Source organism: Cygnus olor, chromosome 13, assembly GCF_009769625.2.
Source record: "Cygnus olor isolate bCygOlo1 chromosome 13, bCygOlo1.pri.v2, whole genome shotgun sequence".
Lineage (NCBI taxonomy): Eukaryota > Metazoa > Chordata > Aves > Anseriformes > Anatidae > Cygnus > Cygnus olor.
Window position 1 is genome coordinate 16,729,464 of NC_049181.1, and position 17,936 is coordinate 16,747,399.

Consider the following 17,936-nt stretch of genomic DNA (forward strand, 5'->3'; position numbering starts at 1 on the left):
GGCCAGAAGAGTAAAACAATATCAGTTTAAAAGTCACATGTTATAAAGTACTTTCTTGAAGCAGTATGGAACAAGGAAAAAAGTCCTCTTCCATGTCAATATGGACATACTAGTTTAGAGTGTCAAAAGGTATGTGTCATAATTACTGCTTTTCTAATAAACGTGAATAAACACTATTTTACTTTTTCTAGTTGCATAAACCAAACTATACCATTATAGAAAAAAACGGAGCAAAAACTTTTCTCATGTAGTAATGTTCCAATGGATTACAGAATAGGATAGAGAATGTTTGCTTGGCTGTAGTTTGGTGTATCCAACATTCCTGGACGTTGAAGAAAGGCACATCAAGATCTAAACTATGCAGTGAGACCCCAGCTCTTCAGCAGTGTTTCCAGCTGTTGGTATATTAGGGAGCTAAGGCCTGCAGGAAGAGTTTTGTCAAATGAACTAGAATATCTTCCAGACAGCTGGAGGGCTACAACTAGTGCTAAAATAAATGAGCAAATGCTGCTTCTTCCGTTAGCTGATTTATTGGTACACCTGCATTCAGGAAAGGTACAGAAATGCTTCAAAGGATGCATCTTCAACAGATTTGAAAGGGAGGAAAGGAAATCAAAATCAGGTTAAAACAAAGTTGTAACGAATCTTTTTTTTGTAACTATTTGAGGGCTACCAAACTACCTCACTGGTCACTGATGTGTGTTTCTAAATGATTGAGTAAAAGGAGTGAAATACTCTAGTAAAAAAATCCTAAGGTATATATAAGATCATGCTGCAGAGTTTAAATCCCATTGCATTGGTTAACTACAGAAACAGGCTGTCCAGACACCCCAAAATGTAGTTAGATTAATATGATTTATTTTGCTGATGTAGGAGAATTAAGCTGTTCAGACACAATGTAATAATTAGTGACTTCCCCAGATCTGGTGAGCCCACCCCAGCAGCTGTACTTGGGCATTCTGAATGACCAACTGCCGCACATCTGTAAACTGAATAAAGCTCACATATGCAAATACAAAAAAGTTTCTGCCAACCTCCCCTACCTAATGTTTTTAAAATACCTTTCAACAATCATGCCAGCAAAACACGCTCCTTCCGAAGCTCACAAAAAACAAGACATGTAAGAGCACAAGTTTTACAAAAGCACACAATATGAAAATCTTAAATACTGAAACAATCACAGAAACCTGTGCTTTACCAACTAGCCGTGATATTAAGAGACAAAAGATTTCCAGAAGCACAGCTAACCACCTTGTGATTACAGCCTAAGGACACCATTCTCACAAAAGGAAACAATAGTGTTGTCAGGTGTGCAAAGTGATTCTTTCCTCCTGAGAAGCAGGAGGAACCTGTAAGTTCAACTGGTGTTAAAGTGCAAAAGACACTCAAAGAAAAAATACACTTCTGAACAAAGAAAAAACTCATCATACTTTGCACCTGTTTAAGAAAAAAATCCCTTTAACAAGTTGGTTCATTAATAAAGGTGCAATTAAGTACCACATCATTAAAGGAACAGGAATGAAAACAGTAAATTCTCATTAAGAGACAATGCTAAGGTATCCATCTCATTTAAAAAAAAAAATCAACACTTTCTCCCCTCACTCCTGGTTATATATAATCTCTTAGGAACTTGGTACTTACTAACATAGGGTTGCTCCTGAAGTTTAAGAAACTGCTTTTTTTGTGAGCTAAAAAGCTAGAATTTGTTCCCATATTTCTAGAAAAAGTGCTACTTATTGTGAACAAACACAGCAATGAGAACAGAAAAACATTTAGGGAAAACTACTACTCATTTCAATATCACAAACAAGACATAAGCATGGGGAAAGTGACAAATTCTGCATGCTCTCAATAACAGACTCTCTTTCTGTTAACATTGTAAGCTAGAATAGAGAAACTTCAATCACTGTGGCAAGCAGGCAGCTCATGAATAGGCTTGCTAACATCAATAAGACTATTCGTATGAACAAATGCTCAAAATGACTATGAGACTTCTTATATATCCTTTGTAATGTTAAAATCAGCAGGACTACTGTGGTTTGCAAGTGCTCTCCCACATGCACTAAGAGCTGAAGGCAAGAGGCGTGCTTATGCAGTTAAAGACTGAATCAGTCCTCTGTTTTCAGATAAACATATTACTACACATTCTAACAACAGAAATAATGGATTCACAGATACCAGGCTTTACCTAACTATAACTAAGGCCTGAACTTAGATTCTGATGTGCATTGCTCAAGTAAAATACTACTTTTACTGTCGGAACGGTTATTGGTTAACTATGTATGCAATTCTGCCTGAAGACCAGGAGATTTCAAACTACATTCAAAAAGTATAGAACCAGGATGGTAATACATAAAGGATCTGTGAGAAAGGAAGCACTAGAACTAGCAGCAAGGTGGGGTTGCCTGCATGGTCAGCCCTTCATTTGAATGCAAATGTAATTTTGGGGCAGGCAGTTATCTGTGACATCAGGCAGGACCTTAGTAAACTGTTACCACCAGCACCTGGTAAAACCATTGTTAATCATGTGTAGTAAAGGGACATCAGGGCTAGCATGAGTCATTTATAGAGCCAGTCAGGGCTAGAAAAGACAGAGAAAGAAAGAGGAGGGGAAGAGAGATCAAACAAACCCTGTGAGGAGCAGGATGTCCCAGCAAGACAAAGCCAGGCTGTGAGCATCATGTATGTGAGTTACCTTTTGGATAAAGAAACCAGCATGTATCCAGGACCTGCAAGGTGCAGCAACAACAACCTGCCAGTGCAAAACTTTGCATCTGCTCCCCCCTACTCAGACTACATGGGATATCACCATGTGCCAGCCCTGGACAACCACGGACAGCCTGCGGGAACCTGGGGATCCCACTATGGCCCACAGAGGGAGGACTGGAACGCTTATGGCCCAGGACCTTCCAGCACGGTGGCTGCTGCACAGATCAATGGCTCACCTCCTGGGCAGGTCTCCTACAGTTCTGCTGATTACAGCTCCCTCCATCCTGCTGGATCCGGGGGGTTACCTCCTGTAGATACAATTAATGCACAGCAAATCTCTCCCAACAGCCAAAGGCACAGCTCTTATGAATGGATGAGGAAAACAGTACAATCCACTTCTACAGGTATGAGGGCAGAGAGGCTATGCTGAGATGCGATTTCTCTTTTTTGGGTGGTTGGTTTTGTGCTGAGTTGTTGTTGTTGCCACCAGGTTCTGTGTTTTGAAGAAAGCATACATTTTTAACAACAACAAAAAAAAGATCCTAATTGCTCTGAACAATTCTCTTGCTAGCAGTTAAATAGTGGTTCTATTTTTGGATGTTGTTTTTGATCAGCTCATGATTTCTTATTTCTTTCTTGACATTTACTGATGAAACAAATGAAGAGCAGTGTCCTTTGACAGTGAAGTATTTTCACTTAGGATATGTTAAAAAAAGTGACATCAAATAATTGCTTTTAATAGTGGTCCTATAGATTTAAAGGAGGAAGCATATCTGTAGAAAGAAATCACGATGAAAATATCATATTTCTCCACCATCTGTATTGTTTGTTTTCCTCAACTTTTAGAGTAGATATGAAAAGTTCAAGTAAAATACGTATAGTATTGGGGTTGGAAAGAAACCTTTGTATTAGATACAATCTCTTAAACCTCAGACCACTGAAATGAAGTGTCTGCAGGATGAGATGCTTTAAAAACAGGACCAAAAAGGAAAGGCTTGCCACACTTTGTAGCAGCAGTTCTCAGAACATGCAGAAATATAAAGATCTATGGTAACACAATCAGTTAATATTATGATGGGTCAACCTCTGATGCATATTAGTGGATGAGTTAAAGAAAAAAAGCTTCAGTCACATTTAACAAGTAAAAATAAGTCATGAAGCCTGAGGAAAAGATTTTGGTTGTGGGAAGCAGGGAAGTAATACAAAAAATATATAACTATTAAACATACTTAAAACATCTCTGTTCCTTGTATCAACAGAAAAAATAATAATCAAACAAGGAAGGAGAGAAGGAAAGGAGCAAGAGGGGAAACTGCCTGAAAAGAACACAATCTGCTATAAAGTAGCTGATCCTCTGAGGTGCTGAGCAGCTTTTACATGCACAGACATCAGTAGGAAATAAGGATGCTCAGTACCTCCCCTTAAGAGATGCTCACAGTATTTTAGTGTTACATCTCAGGAAGGTTCCTTTCCTTTCAGCCTTTCCTCCCTCCCAGCTCTGTTCCACACATGCCTGCAAATGATGGTTTTCAAAGACAGTACTGAATCAATCTCTGAGAGGGAAGCAATTAATTTAAAAACATGCCCTGCAAAAATGAAAGCAACTAAACAGAAAAATTGTCTTTATTAAAATAATGCATCTAATGTGTATGGACAGACTGAGCCATACTTACTCCTGCTGAATACAACTTTAGCTCATAGGGAGTCCATAGAGGACAACCGGACAATCAGAGTACATTGTTACTCTGGGTGAGTAAAAATTGTGGCAAATATAACAAATATAGGTTGTGGGGTGTTTGTTGTTTTTTTTAGTATCCATGTCTACCTATATCTAGTTGCTCTCCATTGAATGCTACCTAAGGAAAGATAAAAGAGGGGGGCCAATCTCGCAAAGACAGTTTACTTTTGAGCAGTCCTTATTTATACAATGACATTTCTCCTCACAAACCCTATGATTTACAGATGGCAGCATACTTGCTCAAAAAACACTACTTCTCATCTCATCTTTACCTACCTGCCTCTTGCTCCTGTGGATTTAAACTGCAGCTTTACCCTTCTGTCTCTTTGGAAAAAAACATTAGGAATTTCTGCAAGAGCAGAGGAATTACTTCTGTTGTTTATTAGCTATTTTCATTCTCTGTGAAACAGATATGAACTATGATTCTTAAAGATGGAAAAAATGAGGTTTAGATTTACCTGAAGTCACAAAAAAGATTATAGAAATAAGATTTATTATTGTTCATTACTTGTTGCAATATACTAGTCATCAATAATATGATTTCGCTATGGGAACAATTATTATTAATGCAAGTAATTTTTGCAAGATGTTCCTGAACATCTTCAAGAAACGCTCCTGTAATCGTATCCCTTTAGGACCAGGAGAGATTCCTTCCATGGGTTTACTTATATTGGGTAGTCTGACTTGTAGCAACTACAGAAACAGGGCCCAGAATCAATGACATTTCCATCTCCAGGGGTTTCATGGTTAGCTTCTCTTACTGGTGCTTTGTGGCCTCACAACCTGACAAATGACAAACAAAACACTTGACTGAAATTTCTGTCACTGCCTCATATCCTATGGATCTTTTCACATTATTGTTTAAACAATTTACACGGAACAAAAGAAGAATGATTTCAAGTTAAATCTTACTGTATGTAACTTTAAAAACATCAAATATAAAAGCATGTCTTTACCTGGTATTAAGTAAAGCTCATGAGATTATGCTACTTAAAACCACTGGAAGATCTCAGTATTTAATGCAAGACTGTCATGCTGACTTAGCAGCGCTGGAATGCATTTCCCACAGAAAACACCTGATCAGGCTTTCATCCACCATTCCCTTTGGTTGGAGAATGTCTGAACATCCCTCTCTGCAGCTTTGGAACTGGAGGGAGTAGGACTTGATCCTAAATACAATGCACATAGGATCCAATGCCTGGTCACTGAATTCCTGAGGGTGTTCAGGATACAAGAGAAAGCAAGTGTGTTTTCACTCAGAAGGCTTGAAGGAGGAAACACTGGCTATTTAGTATTTTCTTTCAATAGCACCAGTGGAAAAAGACCCTTCTCTAACCCTTACACTGCCCATCTCCCTTCCTAAACTACCATTGTGAAAGAGCAAGCAAAGCCAAGGCAACTAGCAATTGCAACAGAGGAAAGAACAAAGCCACAGCAACTAGGGATCTGAGATGGCAATTCATGCACACACAAAGCATAATTACAGGCAAATTCTTTGATGGAAAGTACAATAAATCCATCTTTGACCAAGTTACAAAATATACTTCTATTGATTTCAGTATTTTTACAGAGGTATGCAACCCTGCATATAGGAGGAGGCTTTACTTTTAGCCTTTGTAAGGAAATAACATACATCTGTGTAAAACCATGCCCAAAATAAGACTGAATAGGTAAGCACCAAGCAGTTTCAGCAGCAGTGAGAAGTAGCTCACAAAGCTGAAAGTACATCTTCGGATCTAAACCTATATTACCATTAAGGAGAGAGGGAGCAAGTACAGAAACAGAGGGAAACTAGTTATGAGCAGAGACTTTTCCTGTACATGACACCACCCCAGTCATTGTTCAATAAAAGTTTACTCTGACAATTTTTCTGATTATGATGACAGGTGCTGACAGCATCATTACCCAATGCACTGTAAATCTAGAAGAAGGAAGAAGTTATATCCCCTCAAATCTAAGAAAGAGAAACAAGCCTCTTAAGAAGCTATTCCTGCAAAATTTTGAATTTCTAAAGAACACACACCTAGGAAATAATTAAAAAGTAAAATCAGTTAATTGCTTGCTTCTTAGTATATACAGTGATGGGCAATGGGATTTTTCCTGACCTTGCCACTTAGACATCTGCCTACGCTTTTGGCCACTTGTTCCCTTCTGCCAAACAAAATGCACCCAGAGCAGTCTGACCAATCATCATTTAAAGGTGACAAAAATGATTCTGTTTTGGGTTCAATTATTTCTGTATGACAGAGACGAATAGTTTACACTAACGAAGTGAAGGACAGAATTTGGCAAGAGCTTTATTACAGAATACCAGAATGTACTCCAAATTGAAACTATTAGCACTTTAAATAGGAGTCAACAGCATAGAGGGGAAAATCCTGCAAGTCCATTGACAGGTTCTGATTTTATGATACTACTTTGTCCTTTTCTCCATGAGTCATCTGAATACGTACAAGAAATTATGATCAAGACCCGTCAGAAAATACAAACACAGAATTTCACCATGCTTCACAAACCTTCATGCATCCACCTTCACAAGTCCCCCTCATCTCACTAAGACTTGCAGGAGCAAGACGATTACTCACACTATACAGAATCAGACCCATGTAACATTTTCTAATAGAATGGTAGTGTGTATTTTTAAATTAAACTCTACAGAACTTCATGTGCAACACAATGTCCTTCTTCAAGACTCATTTAAATTACTTTTGTTTCACAAATTCAATGAAGTCAGTGAAATTTCCCTAGGGTGAATATGGCCCTTTCATTTCCTAACTTTTAAAGTGCGTGAATATTTGCAAATAGTCTCCCCCTCAAAAAAGAAAAAGAAAAAAGAAAAAAACAACACACACTCTAGGGCCTGAGCTCCTGTGGTCCTTACCTTCATTACAATTGCAAAAACTAACACTAATCTCTCTCTTAATACCGAGCCAACCTAAAGATGCAGATGTGAACAGAGCATATCTTCATGCCAGAAAACTGTTTTACATTTTGAGCTGACTTACGCTGACCTCCCACTATCCAGTACAGACATTAACTCCCTCTGAAACAATATTAAACTATTGAAATTATGATTCTTTGTAAGTTAATCTGACACTGTTCTGTACTACAATATTTCCTGTCTAAATTAGGTAGCTGGTGGATTTTAGGAACAATGTCATTTTTGGAAGATGAAGGATTTTCCTGAACAGTTAAGAGACAAGGCACTGAAAAAGGGGCCAGGGCTAGTTCTCATGCTAATTTATTTTACTTTGTAAACTAGTTGTGAGGTCTGATGGGTGGCTTTTTTTTCCTCCTTTCCTGGGCTACATTGTCTTCAGTTTTGAGGCCTATCTGTCATATTGAAGCAACAGACCCTTTTAACACTTCTCTTTGCTTTGATATGCAGTCTTGTCTCTTCCTTCTCCCTTTTTTCTTCAGGAGTTATATTGCCGGAAAGGGTGATGATTTTCACAGCAAATAAAGAGGCCTTCTCCTAGCTTTATTGTCTTCAGAAGAAATACTCTGTGAATTTTATGGCCAATGGGAAAGCTGTTCCCTTCCCCCAACTCAGAACTTGGCCAGTCACAAAAATTGCTGAAGTGGGTGTGATAGAACAGGATTGTTAGAAAACTTTACATGAGATAGTTTAAGCCTAAAATGTCTTATTTCTCCTTATTCCGAAGGCAGTCTTAAACAGTCACCATGGGTAAAATTGTTTTTTTGTTTGTTTTTTGTTGTTGTTTTTTTGACAAAATTCACTTTTCTTAAATAGCTCAAAAGCAGAAAATCTGCTTCTCTAGCACAGAGGCAGTCATACTGCAAAGGCAGTTACTTCAAAGCTCCTTATTTTTTCTTCCACTGAACTACCACTAAACCCTCCAACCACTTGCAACTCCATGGTATGACTGGCCACGACAACACTTTCGTAATAAAACTGATAATATATTGCTGATTAAAATGACAACCTGTCATTAATAAAAGATTAAGACCACAGAAAGTTAAATGTTGTTCACTCACCTGAGTAAAATATGCAGGATCTGACTAAAGGATTGGATTAAAACATTAACATTTATCATTGGATCATTAAATTCAGTCATCATCTACCAAACAAGTCTGAGAAGTGAGAAATATCCTTCTGCTGTCTCTGGGGTGAATCCATTAGTTCTACCTCAGATTTTACTCAGGTAATACTAAAGTTACATGCATTGCTGTAAATAAAACCAGTAGGTAGTCTGCAAGATTCATGGCAGAATGCGCTACCATGGATCTGTTCTATCTAACAGATGAAATTCAGAGGCTGAAGTCCTAAACTGTTTAGCAATAGGGTTTTAGTGCTGTTGTTTGTTAACCTTGGAAAATAAATAAAAACGTATTTTGCCTTTGAAATCAATGACATATGCAGAGTAATTCCAACCCAGCATCCAGGAAAGGCATGTGGAAGTCTCTCATTAACATCAGGACCTTACCCATGTCTCGCTAGGAGTAAAACACGGCGCTGCCAGAACTAGAAGTACCTTCTCAGAAGACCTCAGATTTCTCAGGCTGTTGTTGACTTTTAGGAAGAAAGTGTTCTCCTTTTCCCTTTCTATTTTTAAAAATTACTTTGTTACCTTACTTTAAAGGAATAAACTAGGTGCAAAAGCTCCTAATCTTCCCTCAAAAAGGAAGAAGAAATTATAATTTCTACTACAAAATAAACAGAAAGGTAACTCATACAACAATGAAAGATTTTATGGAAGTTCTGTTTTCCGCATACATTTAATTTCTTCAGTTTAAGAAAGAAAAAACAACCTCTACTACTCAAATAAGGGCTTAAGCACTTAAAATCAGAAATAGGAAGGTATATCTCAAAGTTTACCACCTTGTTTTGGCAACAGAAAAGCTTTTGATATTGTCTATGGCTTCTGAATGAGAATAGAGCTGAAGATAAGATCACCTTGTTGCTCCTTTGTATACTCCATCTTAACAACACAAAGGAGACTAAGGAAACATTTTAAATATTTGTCCCACAGAATGACCCCAAACTTTCATTTGAAGAGGAAAACCTTAACCAAAAACCAGACTAGAGAGATCAAAAGCTTAAAAAATTTCAAATAAATCATTAAAGCACCACAGGTGACCATATGTTAAACAAACAATTTACACTTCGAATGAATGAAAACAAATGTCCTACTATTATGTGGACTGCACTAAACTGCTGTTCTTCAGGGACTTTAACATTCTACCATAATATTGCAAAATTAAGCAGCACTTTTCACTTGATTAGCAGGGTAAACAAATTGGACTAATTCTACTTTTCACTACCGTTTTGCCATGGCAGAAATGCTACTGAAATGAGAGTGTCTAACCTAGCCAAGCACAGCAGAACCTTCACGGGGAAGTTACAGATTTGGGTGAGTGTTCTGCTGCACGGAAGGAGTAGAAACCCTGGCAAAAGCAAGCAAGAAAACAAAAAAGCACAATTTATTTTTCCTCCTGAAACATTCCAACTAAGCACACCGATGACCTCAGGACAGTTAGAATGCCCATATCATTGTAAACTCACTATTAATGCATAGTGCTCTCCCAGGGTTGAACAGGCACGGAGTGCGGAAGCTGAAGGACCAAATTCTGATGTAGACCATGTTCTACAAGCCCAGGAAGAGTCCTAGAGAAAGCCTGTCCGTAGGGTGATCCAGTTATTGGTCCACAACCAGAGGTATAACAATATTTGTTTACAGCACTGCAGTGCCCAGGACTTCCAATGCTATACAGTGCACACAGCTCTGCATCCAGGATCAATACAAACCATACAGAAAGGATCTGTACCTGAAGGACTTCATAACATAAATAGCACCAGAGTGAGCCAAAAACTCTTACAAGTAACAAAGTACTGGTTGTCAAATGCTGGACGAGAAAGGAGTGACATGGTTAAGTCATTACCATGTGGTGTATACATGTAGATAACAAGTGGAAGGTAATGTTAACTTTTATACATGTTCAGCTATGAAAACAATGAGACTTTATTCCTCCTTGGGCATATGGGGGAAAAACATTAACTCATGAAACAAAATCATGAATTAAGGGATAAAGTACTTCCAGATTCTTGCTACACTGTTGTAGACTGAATTCTCATCTCTGGGGTGCTACTTAAACTTCAAAAGCAAGGGAAGCTGGAAGGATGGGCTGGGCAGAAATCAGGCCTTTGATACTGCTGATACCTGAAACCCCCAGCTATTCTCTCCTGCAGGGGGGAAGCTGGTTGCTCTGTGGTGGCATGCCATAGTGACCTACTCAGAGACTGAAATTTACCAACTCCTGTCTGAAAATCTATTTCAGTGATCTCCATTCAAAATTAATTACTGTTATTATGAGTGAAAGTGTTATGAATCTGAGTCTGAGATTTTTATTTTTTTTGGAAAAGTTGGGCATGAATACTTTTTTTCAGAAAAAAAAACAACTGTAAGACAATAATAAAGTGCTGTTGTATGAAGCTAGACTACATCTGCAGCACTACCAGGCTGTTACAGGCAGCAAGCCACAGATGCCTCTAGGTCTGTGCACGATCTGAGAGAACCTGGCTCCAATGGTGGTGTTCTCATCTACTGGGCAGGGAGATTCACAAACTGCAGTACTGCTGGGGAACACACTGCCAAAACTACCAACTACAAATACATTCCCTGTCCCAATTCACTGAGAAAATATTTACATCTGAGGAACTGTCCAGATGAATATAGACAGACAAGAAAGCAGAAAACGAACCAGCAAGACACTATTAGCAAACCCTGTAACATTGGTCTTAGCACAAAAATGATCTGATCTTTCTAAAATGTAGGAAGACCTCAAAGCAGGGCTCAGGGGTCTTGGTTTTAAGCAGTTGTTGATCTCCAATATTTGGATTGCCTAAATGAGTATTAACACATAGAGAAGAGGTGAGTGAGAAAGAAAGCATCAGCAGCCTCTCTCATTCGCAATTCTGTTTCACTACTGCCAACATCTTCTGTCCCTACAAATTACCCTGTATGGAATCGATAAGTTTCAGCTACTTGCATCCATGTTCACTGGCTCACATCATTACCGTTACCTTTTAATGACCCAGATACTGCTGAGCCATGTCTGCTTCAGTCAGCTGTACCCACGTCTGAAGCGATGCAGCGCTGCTGCTTGCAAAAGAACAGATGCTGCCGTTCTAGCGTTGTTGAATGTCCTTTGTTAAAATTACTGCTTTTCATCTTTTTTTTTTTTTTAATTAGCTGTCATCTGAAAATCTCTATTACTATTCCTTGAGCTATTATCAAGTTGTGGATAGATAGTGCTAGATTTGAAGGAAAAACATAGCCACCAAATGCACTAACAACCACAATATCAAATGAGATATTCTAGCAACTGGAACTGAGGAAGTTTGGAAGCTCTCAGCATTTTCTATGCAGTTAAATATCCTCCACATGTCTCTCTGAATCAGGTGGCAGTTTATCAGCTTTAAGAACAGAGAAACAGAGCAATGTCAACACTATGCAGGAAGCCTGCATCCAGAGTTAGGAACAGATCCCAGGTTTCCTGGCTCCTCGTTCTTAACAAGAACACCTTCCCTTTCCCGAATGTTAACCCAAGGATAGTAAAGAATATGAGCACCAGTTTACCATCTATTTACTAAGGAGCAAACCCAAAATCTGGTGGTATGAACCTCGTGCTGTAAATCACGACTAAGTCCGCTACAGTCAAGGGAGTCACTTGGGTAAGTGCATAGAGAACCAAGTCTAAAATACCCACAAACGTTACCAAATGCAAAGTCAGATATTTTATGTTACTGAAGTTAAAAATTCTAGCTTGAAGCATGTGTTCTTCTTTCAAAACAGGTAAACAAGAACAAGAGAGAGTACCGGAGTGGTTTACACTGATCATCAGAGATTAGAATTAGAGAAGGAATTTCATTACAACAGATATATTACAATCAGGAGAAGTGCTGAAACTTGCTGCAAACCTAAGACTTTCCGAGAGACAGGTAGAGTATGGATCACCCATTCAGAGTTTCCTTTGCATTTATTATTGCTGATGAGAGACGATAACCGCACCGGTTAAGAACACAGAAATGCTAATGCCTCTAATAACCAACACGACCGGGTTCCCTTTGCAGTTAAGGAACTCAAACTATCCAGCTGAATGGCCTGCCGGCTTGCTTTCTACTCTTTTCTAATGATCCCATCAGCTCTAGCTCAGCTACATGATGACAGCAGAGAGCCGTGCAACAACACAAACACGAACACCAGTCCAACAGCCTTGTTCTGAGAAAATATCAACAGAATGCTGCCCAGAGGTCTTGGTTTGGCTGAGGCAGTGGTAGGAGGGTGAAAGTTTGAAAAACTTCCAAGCAAAAGTCCTGGTTCTGCTGAAGTCAATGGGAACTCTAACTGATTTCAACAAGGTCAGCCTTAGCAGGGGTGCAGCTACTAAATACAAGTGATGAATTCACTTATGTTCAGGACACTGAAGGTGTTTGTCTCCTTCGCTACCTCCAACCTTTTGTTAATAATTTCCTGCACTCTTGCTGCTCCATTCCTCCCTATTTCCTCCCATCCCCTCCAAATTCCCCTTGCATTCCCACAACTTAAAACAATCCTTCCAGGCCAAAAGATAAATACAATTTGCTCTGGAGCCACTCAGTGCCATGTTCTTCACTCATGCAGTTGCAGTGCGTGTGCCACCTCCTGTGAGAGCAAAGCAGGAACCTGGCCCCTGGCTCATGCAAACCAAGATAAGATACCAAGCTAGATCTTCCACAAAGACACTCGTAAAATGAGCTGAGCATGTGTTCTGTCCCATTTGACTGGGAAGTTTCTTGATGCCGTACACTGAAGGAAGCAGTGATCTGCAAAATTAAAAGCTTTATTAGAGGATCTCCATGAACAGATTTCAGGGGAGAATATGCTCATTTGTTGGCATATTCGCAAAATGAATAACTATCACCACACCATTTTCCTCAGTCAGTTATTATTCAATACCATTCATTGAAGATTATGCCTGAGTCACCATTGTTTTAAGGGCTCTGTTGAGCAGGGACAATTCAAAATCCACCTAGTTGTAACACTGTGCATCCCTCTTGCACTTGTCTTGCACAGCACACACACTGGAAGAGCTTACAGTAATGGAGAAGCAAATACTTTGTAAATACTTCTCGATCTGTTGTTGAATGCAAGTATATATTGAAAATTACAATTATTTCAACTGGGTATAAAGAACATACTATTTGTTTTCTGGCTGGCTGCTTAAATCTTAATAATGACTTCATTATTAAGACTGAATTTAAAAATGAAGACCCTCTTCTGTATGCAGCCAACAATATTTACTTGAAACTTCCCTGAGGGGTGATAATTCCTGATAAACCTTTTGTTAGCAGATTAGAAGTGGTGATACAAAAAAGCACAACACATTTTTTGACATGTAGCAGGGCTTGTTTGGCATGTTAGCAGGGTAACATGGCAAAAGTTTTTGCAATATTTGCTCTTCATCATCAATATTTCATAAACCAAATTAATTCCACTGAATAAAGACTGCATCTCTGAAGTCACTCTTGAAAATTTAAGATTAAGGAGGAAATATCTCATCTATACTCCCACTACTCATCTTTCGCACAAAATTAAACTCCATTGGATGAATATGGCTGAACACACACTGTCCTATCCCAAGTTGCACTGCACTGAATCTAAAACCTGAAACACTGTCTAAAAAAGCTTTTTTTTTTGTCCCTGACTATGCCAAAAATCCCATCCAGGACATTGAAGAGATTATCTCAAGACAGAAGGACAAAGAAAAATGCTTAAACAAGAAAGGAAAAATGTGATATCTAGTACCAAATAAGTGGTATAATGAAGGATTTCTGAAATAGAAAGGATACAGAAATAAAGAGATGGTGAGGAGAAGAAGAGAGAAAATTAGACTGCAAGGGGAAGGGTTACTTACACAACAACTGAACAGTGGAAAAAATACTGAAAGAAAGGAGAGCAACAGGTAAAGAACAACTCAGATGCAATTGATCATGTTGGCTTTTAGTCTAACATTACAGATTTGTATTTACCTGTGTTTGGTAATTGGTATTCAACCTTGAAATGCCTACTAAAACATCTCTCTGGAGCACTGCTGCAGGTCTGCACCCCTAGTTTAATAACAAACCAGAATAAAACTCTAAATTTAAAGCAGATAACGCTGAACACAGAGGGTAATTCTGAATCAGATGTTAGTTTGGGTTTTAGGTTGTTTCATCTTTTCATGCATTCTGGAAAACGATGGGTAAAGCACAAAAAGCATAAAAATCACCACAGCACAATACCAATGCAGAATATTGGAGAGTATTCGAGCCAGGTTTAACAGAACATCATTTGTTACTGAAGTGATATTCCAGAAACTATGACAAAAAATGAACTGACAAGTGTTTGAAATGATAGCCTTGGACTTAAGGAACCTGAGTTCAAATTTTTACAATTTTTATGTGCATCTGAAATCTTCACATTCAGCTGGAAAATAGGAATAATAATGGCTCAAGAATAAGCACGTCAAGATTCCTTAAGATGTTTTGTGGGACTTCACCACTAGGTTTCTTTTAGTAACCACAGATATTACCACTTCTTACTGTTTTACCCACTTTCTAATCATCGCCTAGTTATCCTTTGCTAAGCAGCTAGAAAGGAAAAAAAAACAAATCAGTTTCTCAGCAAACCACAGATTTGGGGGAGGGGGATTATGCAAAATACTGACAAAAGTGCTTCCTTTGTCATCTGAACAGCAAAAGAAAAAACAACATGTCTGAATGTGATAGCTTGACCCATTATGCAGACTACATAACATGGAGCCATTTCCAAGGATAAATAGTAGGCACACACTTGTTTAAACTCAGCGCTGGGAATTCATGTCCAAAGACATTTCAGTTGCCACAGAACAGTCACCCTTTCACACCTGAACAAATTCTGCTGTATTACTTGTCAGCTTCATCTCATATCCTCACTTGTTCCGTCCTAATCAAAAAGCATGAAACTCTTCGACAGCTGCTTCATCTCTTCCCAAAGATCGCATTTCTGTGACAGAGCAGTAACTATGGTATAAAGTTACGGACTGTGTGGGAAACAGCAGCAGATTCTGGCTCCGTCTACACAGGCAATAAAAGGCACTTAGCTGTTAAGGCACCACTTCCATAACACTTTGAAATAATGTGTACCTATGGTGACATTATGCTCAGAAGTTTATTTCCATTGGCCTACACAGTGGAGCAAAGGAATTAATGTTCAGCATCCAAGCAGGAAAGCTTTTGTGCCTCAGTGCACAGGCCAATAACAAGTTTTGAGTTACTCTGGCTTAGGACGTACAGTTTTCAAAGTAAAGATACTCTCAGATTCTTTTGGCTGTAACTGTGATGCATGAGATTTTGTTCTATTAGATTTTGTACCCAAAAAAATCAAAGCTCATTCCATTAAGAAATACCTCCTAAGAATAACACTAAAAAACTGTTTATCAAGCTAAACAACTTATTACCAGATAGGAAAGATTACCTGTGTGAAAAAAACAAACAGCTCTGTTGTCTCCGTTTGCTACTGCCTTTCTCACTGGTCCTCATGCAGTTGATTTCCCTCTTATGCCCCTTGAGTCTATACACAAAGGACCACACTGCAGTACACTAGCAATTGAAAAAAATTTCCTCTGCTTCTCTGCAGGTGAAAATCTGGTTCCAGAATCGCAGAGCCAAAGAAAGAAAATTAATGAAGAAGAAAATGACTCATTTTGACGGCAGCAATCTTGGCTCTATGCAGAGTGACTCTGGCTCAGTGAGCCCAATGCCAGCTCCTGACCAACAGACTCGTTCAGAAATGTCCAGTTCTTTATTTCCACCTCCACCTCCTCCACCTCCGCTTCCAATGAGTGGCTTGCAGCACAGCGGGAACCTGCAGCAGGTAGTGGCCTCTCAGTAAGGCTGCCTGAAGAGCTACTGCTTAACTAATGCTATAAACTACCAGTACACAGAGCACTATGGTATGAAAGAGAGAGGACATCTGGTGCTGTTTTGCAGGAGTCCCCAGCATGACAGTTCTGTGCACATAAACTTCAAGTTCAGTAAATCAAGAGTCACTTGCCAGGTGTGCAGGATAGTGCGAGTTCCCAAAGGCAATGGAGCTGTTGTGTGCCAGGAGTCTCAGCTGCAGAGAGCCTCTGCGAGAGGATGCTGTGCTGCCCGTGGCACAAGGCAAGCCTCCCTCCAGCCACGCAGCAGGTGGGTAGGCACTGGGAGGGAAGAGAGCTGAGGACTAGGCATGGCCATCTGTTACCTTATGCTGCAGACAAAAAAAAGGCACAAACCAGACCTCAAGCAATATGACATTGCTGGGGCATTAACGGTGGCTTAATGCCAAGTGCTCTGTGCCTCACCCCTAGGCAAGGAGTATATTCCTTCTCCTTCAATCTTCACACAGGTTCCAGGTGCCAGTCTCACTTTCATGGACTCTACAGGTGGATCTTGATAAGCGGAAACCTGGCTTAAATGTTTTGAGCCACCTGATGGAAAGCCTGGGTTGTGGTGGCTACACTCAACTGTGTTTTAAGTGCAAAAGTCAAGGATGAGCTTTTGGAAATTTTTTGGTTTTGAGAGGTATGATTTCCAATGCTCCATATGCTGGTATAAACATGCACTCAGTCTTACCATAAACGTTTCCAAAACATTCTGCAAATGTGAGTCTTGCCCTGAGTTCATTTTTGTTAGAACAAAAATCAGGTTGAACTCATTTTGTATCCTAAACAAATAGTAAAGGGGGGGGGGGGAAATCCTCTTTAAAATTGTAGGTATTTAAAAGAGTGATTTCATTTTATTAGACAGCATAACCCATGGATAGAGATGCAATAATTGCGCTCAACTAATTTTACACTTGGACTGCTTTTCAGAACTCTTGTGACATTAAAAAACGCTGAAAAGCTACATTAACAGAAGGTAAAGCAAAAATATTTTACCTGAATACAAGCTCTTGCCAATTTCTAAGTGGCACCTAATACTCAGCTCCTAAACAGTCATCTGAGGATCAAAATAGGACGTCTCAATTCCCAAAGTGATGATCTTCTCTATAATAAGCAGAATGTGGAAGATAATCACTACTTAAAAATAATCCAGATACCTACTTCCTGAGATGACCACCAATTGCAAGTTCGTATCTTTTGGCTCCAAAGGGAACATCTTTACAGCACCCAGGTAATTTGGAAACTCATACTGCCCTTTGTCAAAAGGGATTCAGAAATTTAGGATGCCTACTCTCACAAATTTCCAGCAAGGTGTCCTACTAAATATCTCCAACACTGTTGCAAATAAGACTTAGAAGCATTAAGTCATTTAGGCACTACATTCTTTTTGTTTTTGTGTTTTTTTTTCTTAATTATATCAAATAGTACTATTAGATCATCAAAATGTTCGTAATGTAAAATTACTTTGTATATACAGAACATTAAAATAAATGACTTTTTTCAAAAATCTTTTTCCAACGTGATATCAGCTACTGTAGCA

General features: G+C 39.0%; 1 protein-coding gene across 1 annotated transcript; it reads left to right on the plus strand.

Annotated features, from left to right (window-relative positions):
- Window positions 1–2,680: 2,680 nt before the first annotated feature.
- LOC121077123 (homeobox protein CDX-1-like) lies at window positions 2,681–16,362 on the plus strand. Its single transcript, XM_040572003.1, is given in 4 exon segments — window positions 2,681–3,116; window positions 12,267–12,376; window positions 12,378–12,410; window positions 16,108–16,362. Coding segments are annotated over 4 exon segments (834 nt in total).
- The last annotated feature ends 1,574 nt before the right edge of the window (window positions 16,363–17,936 follow it).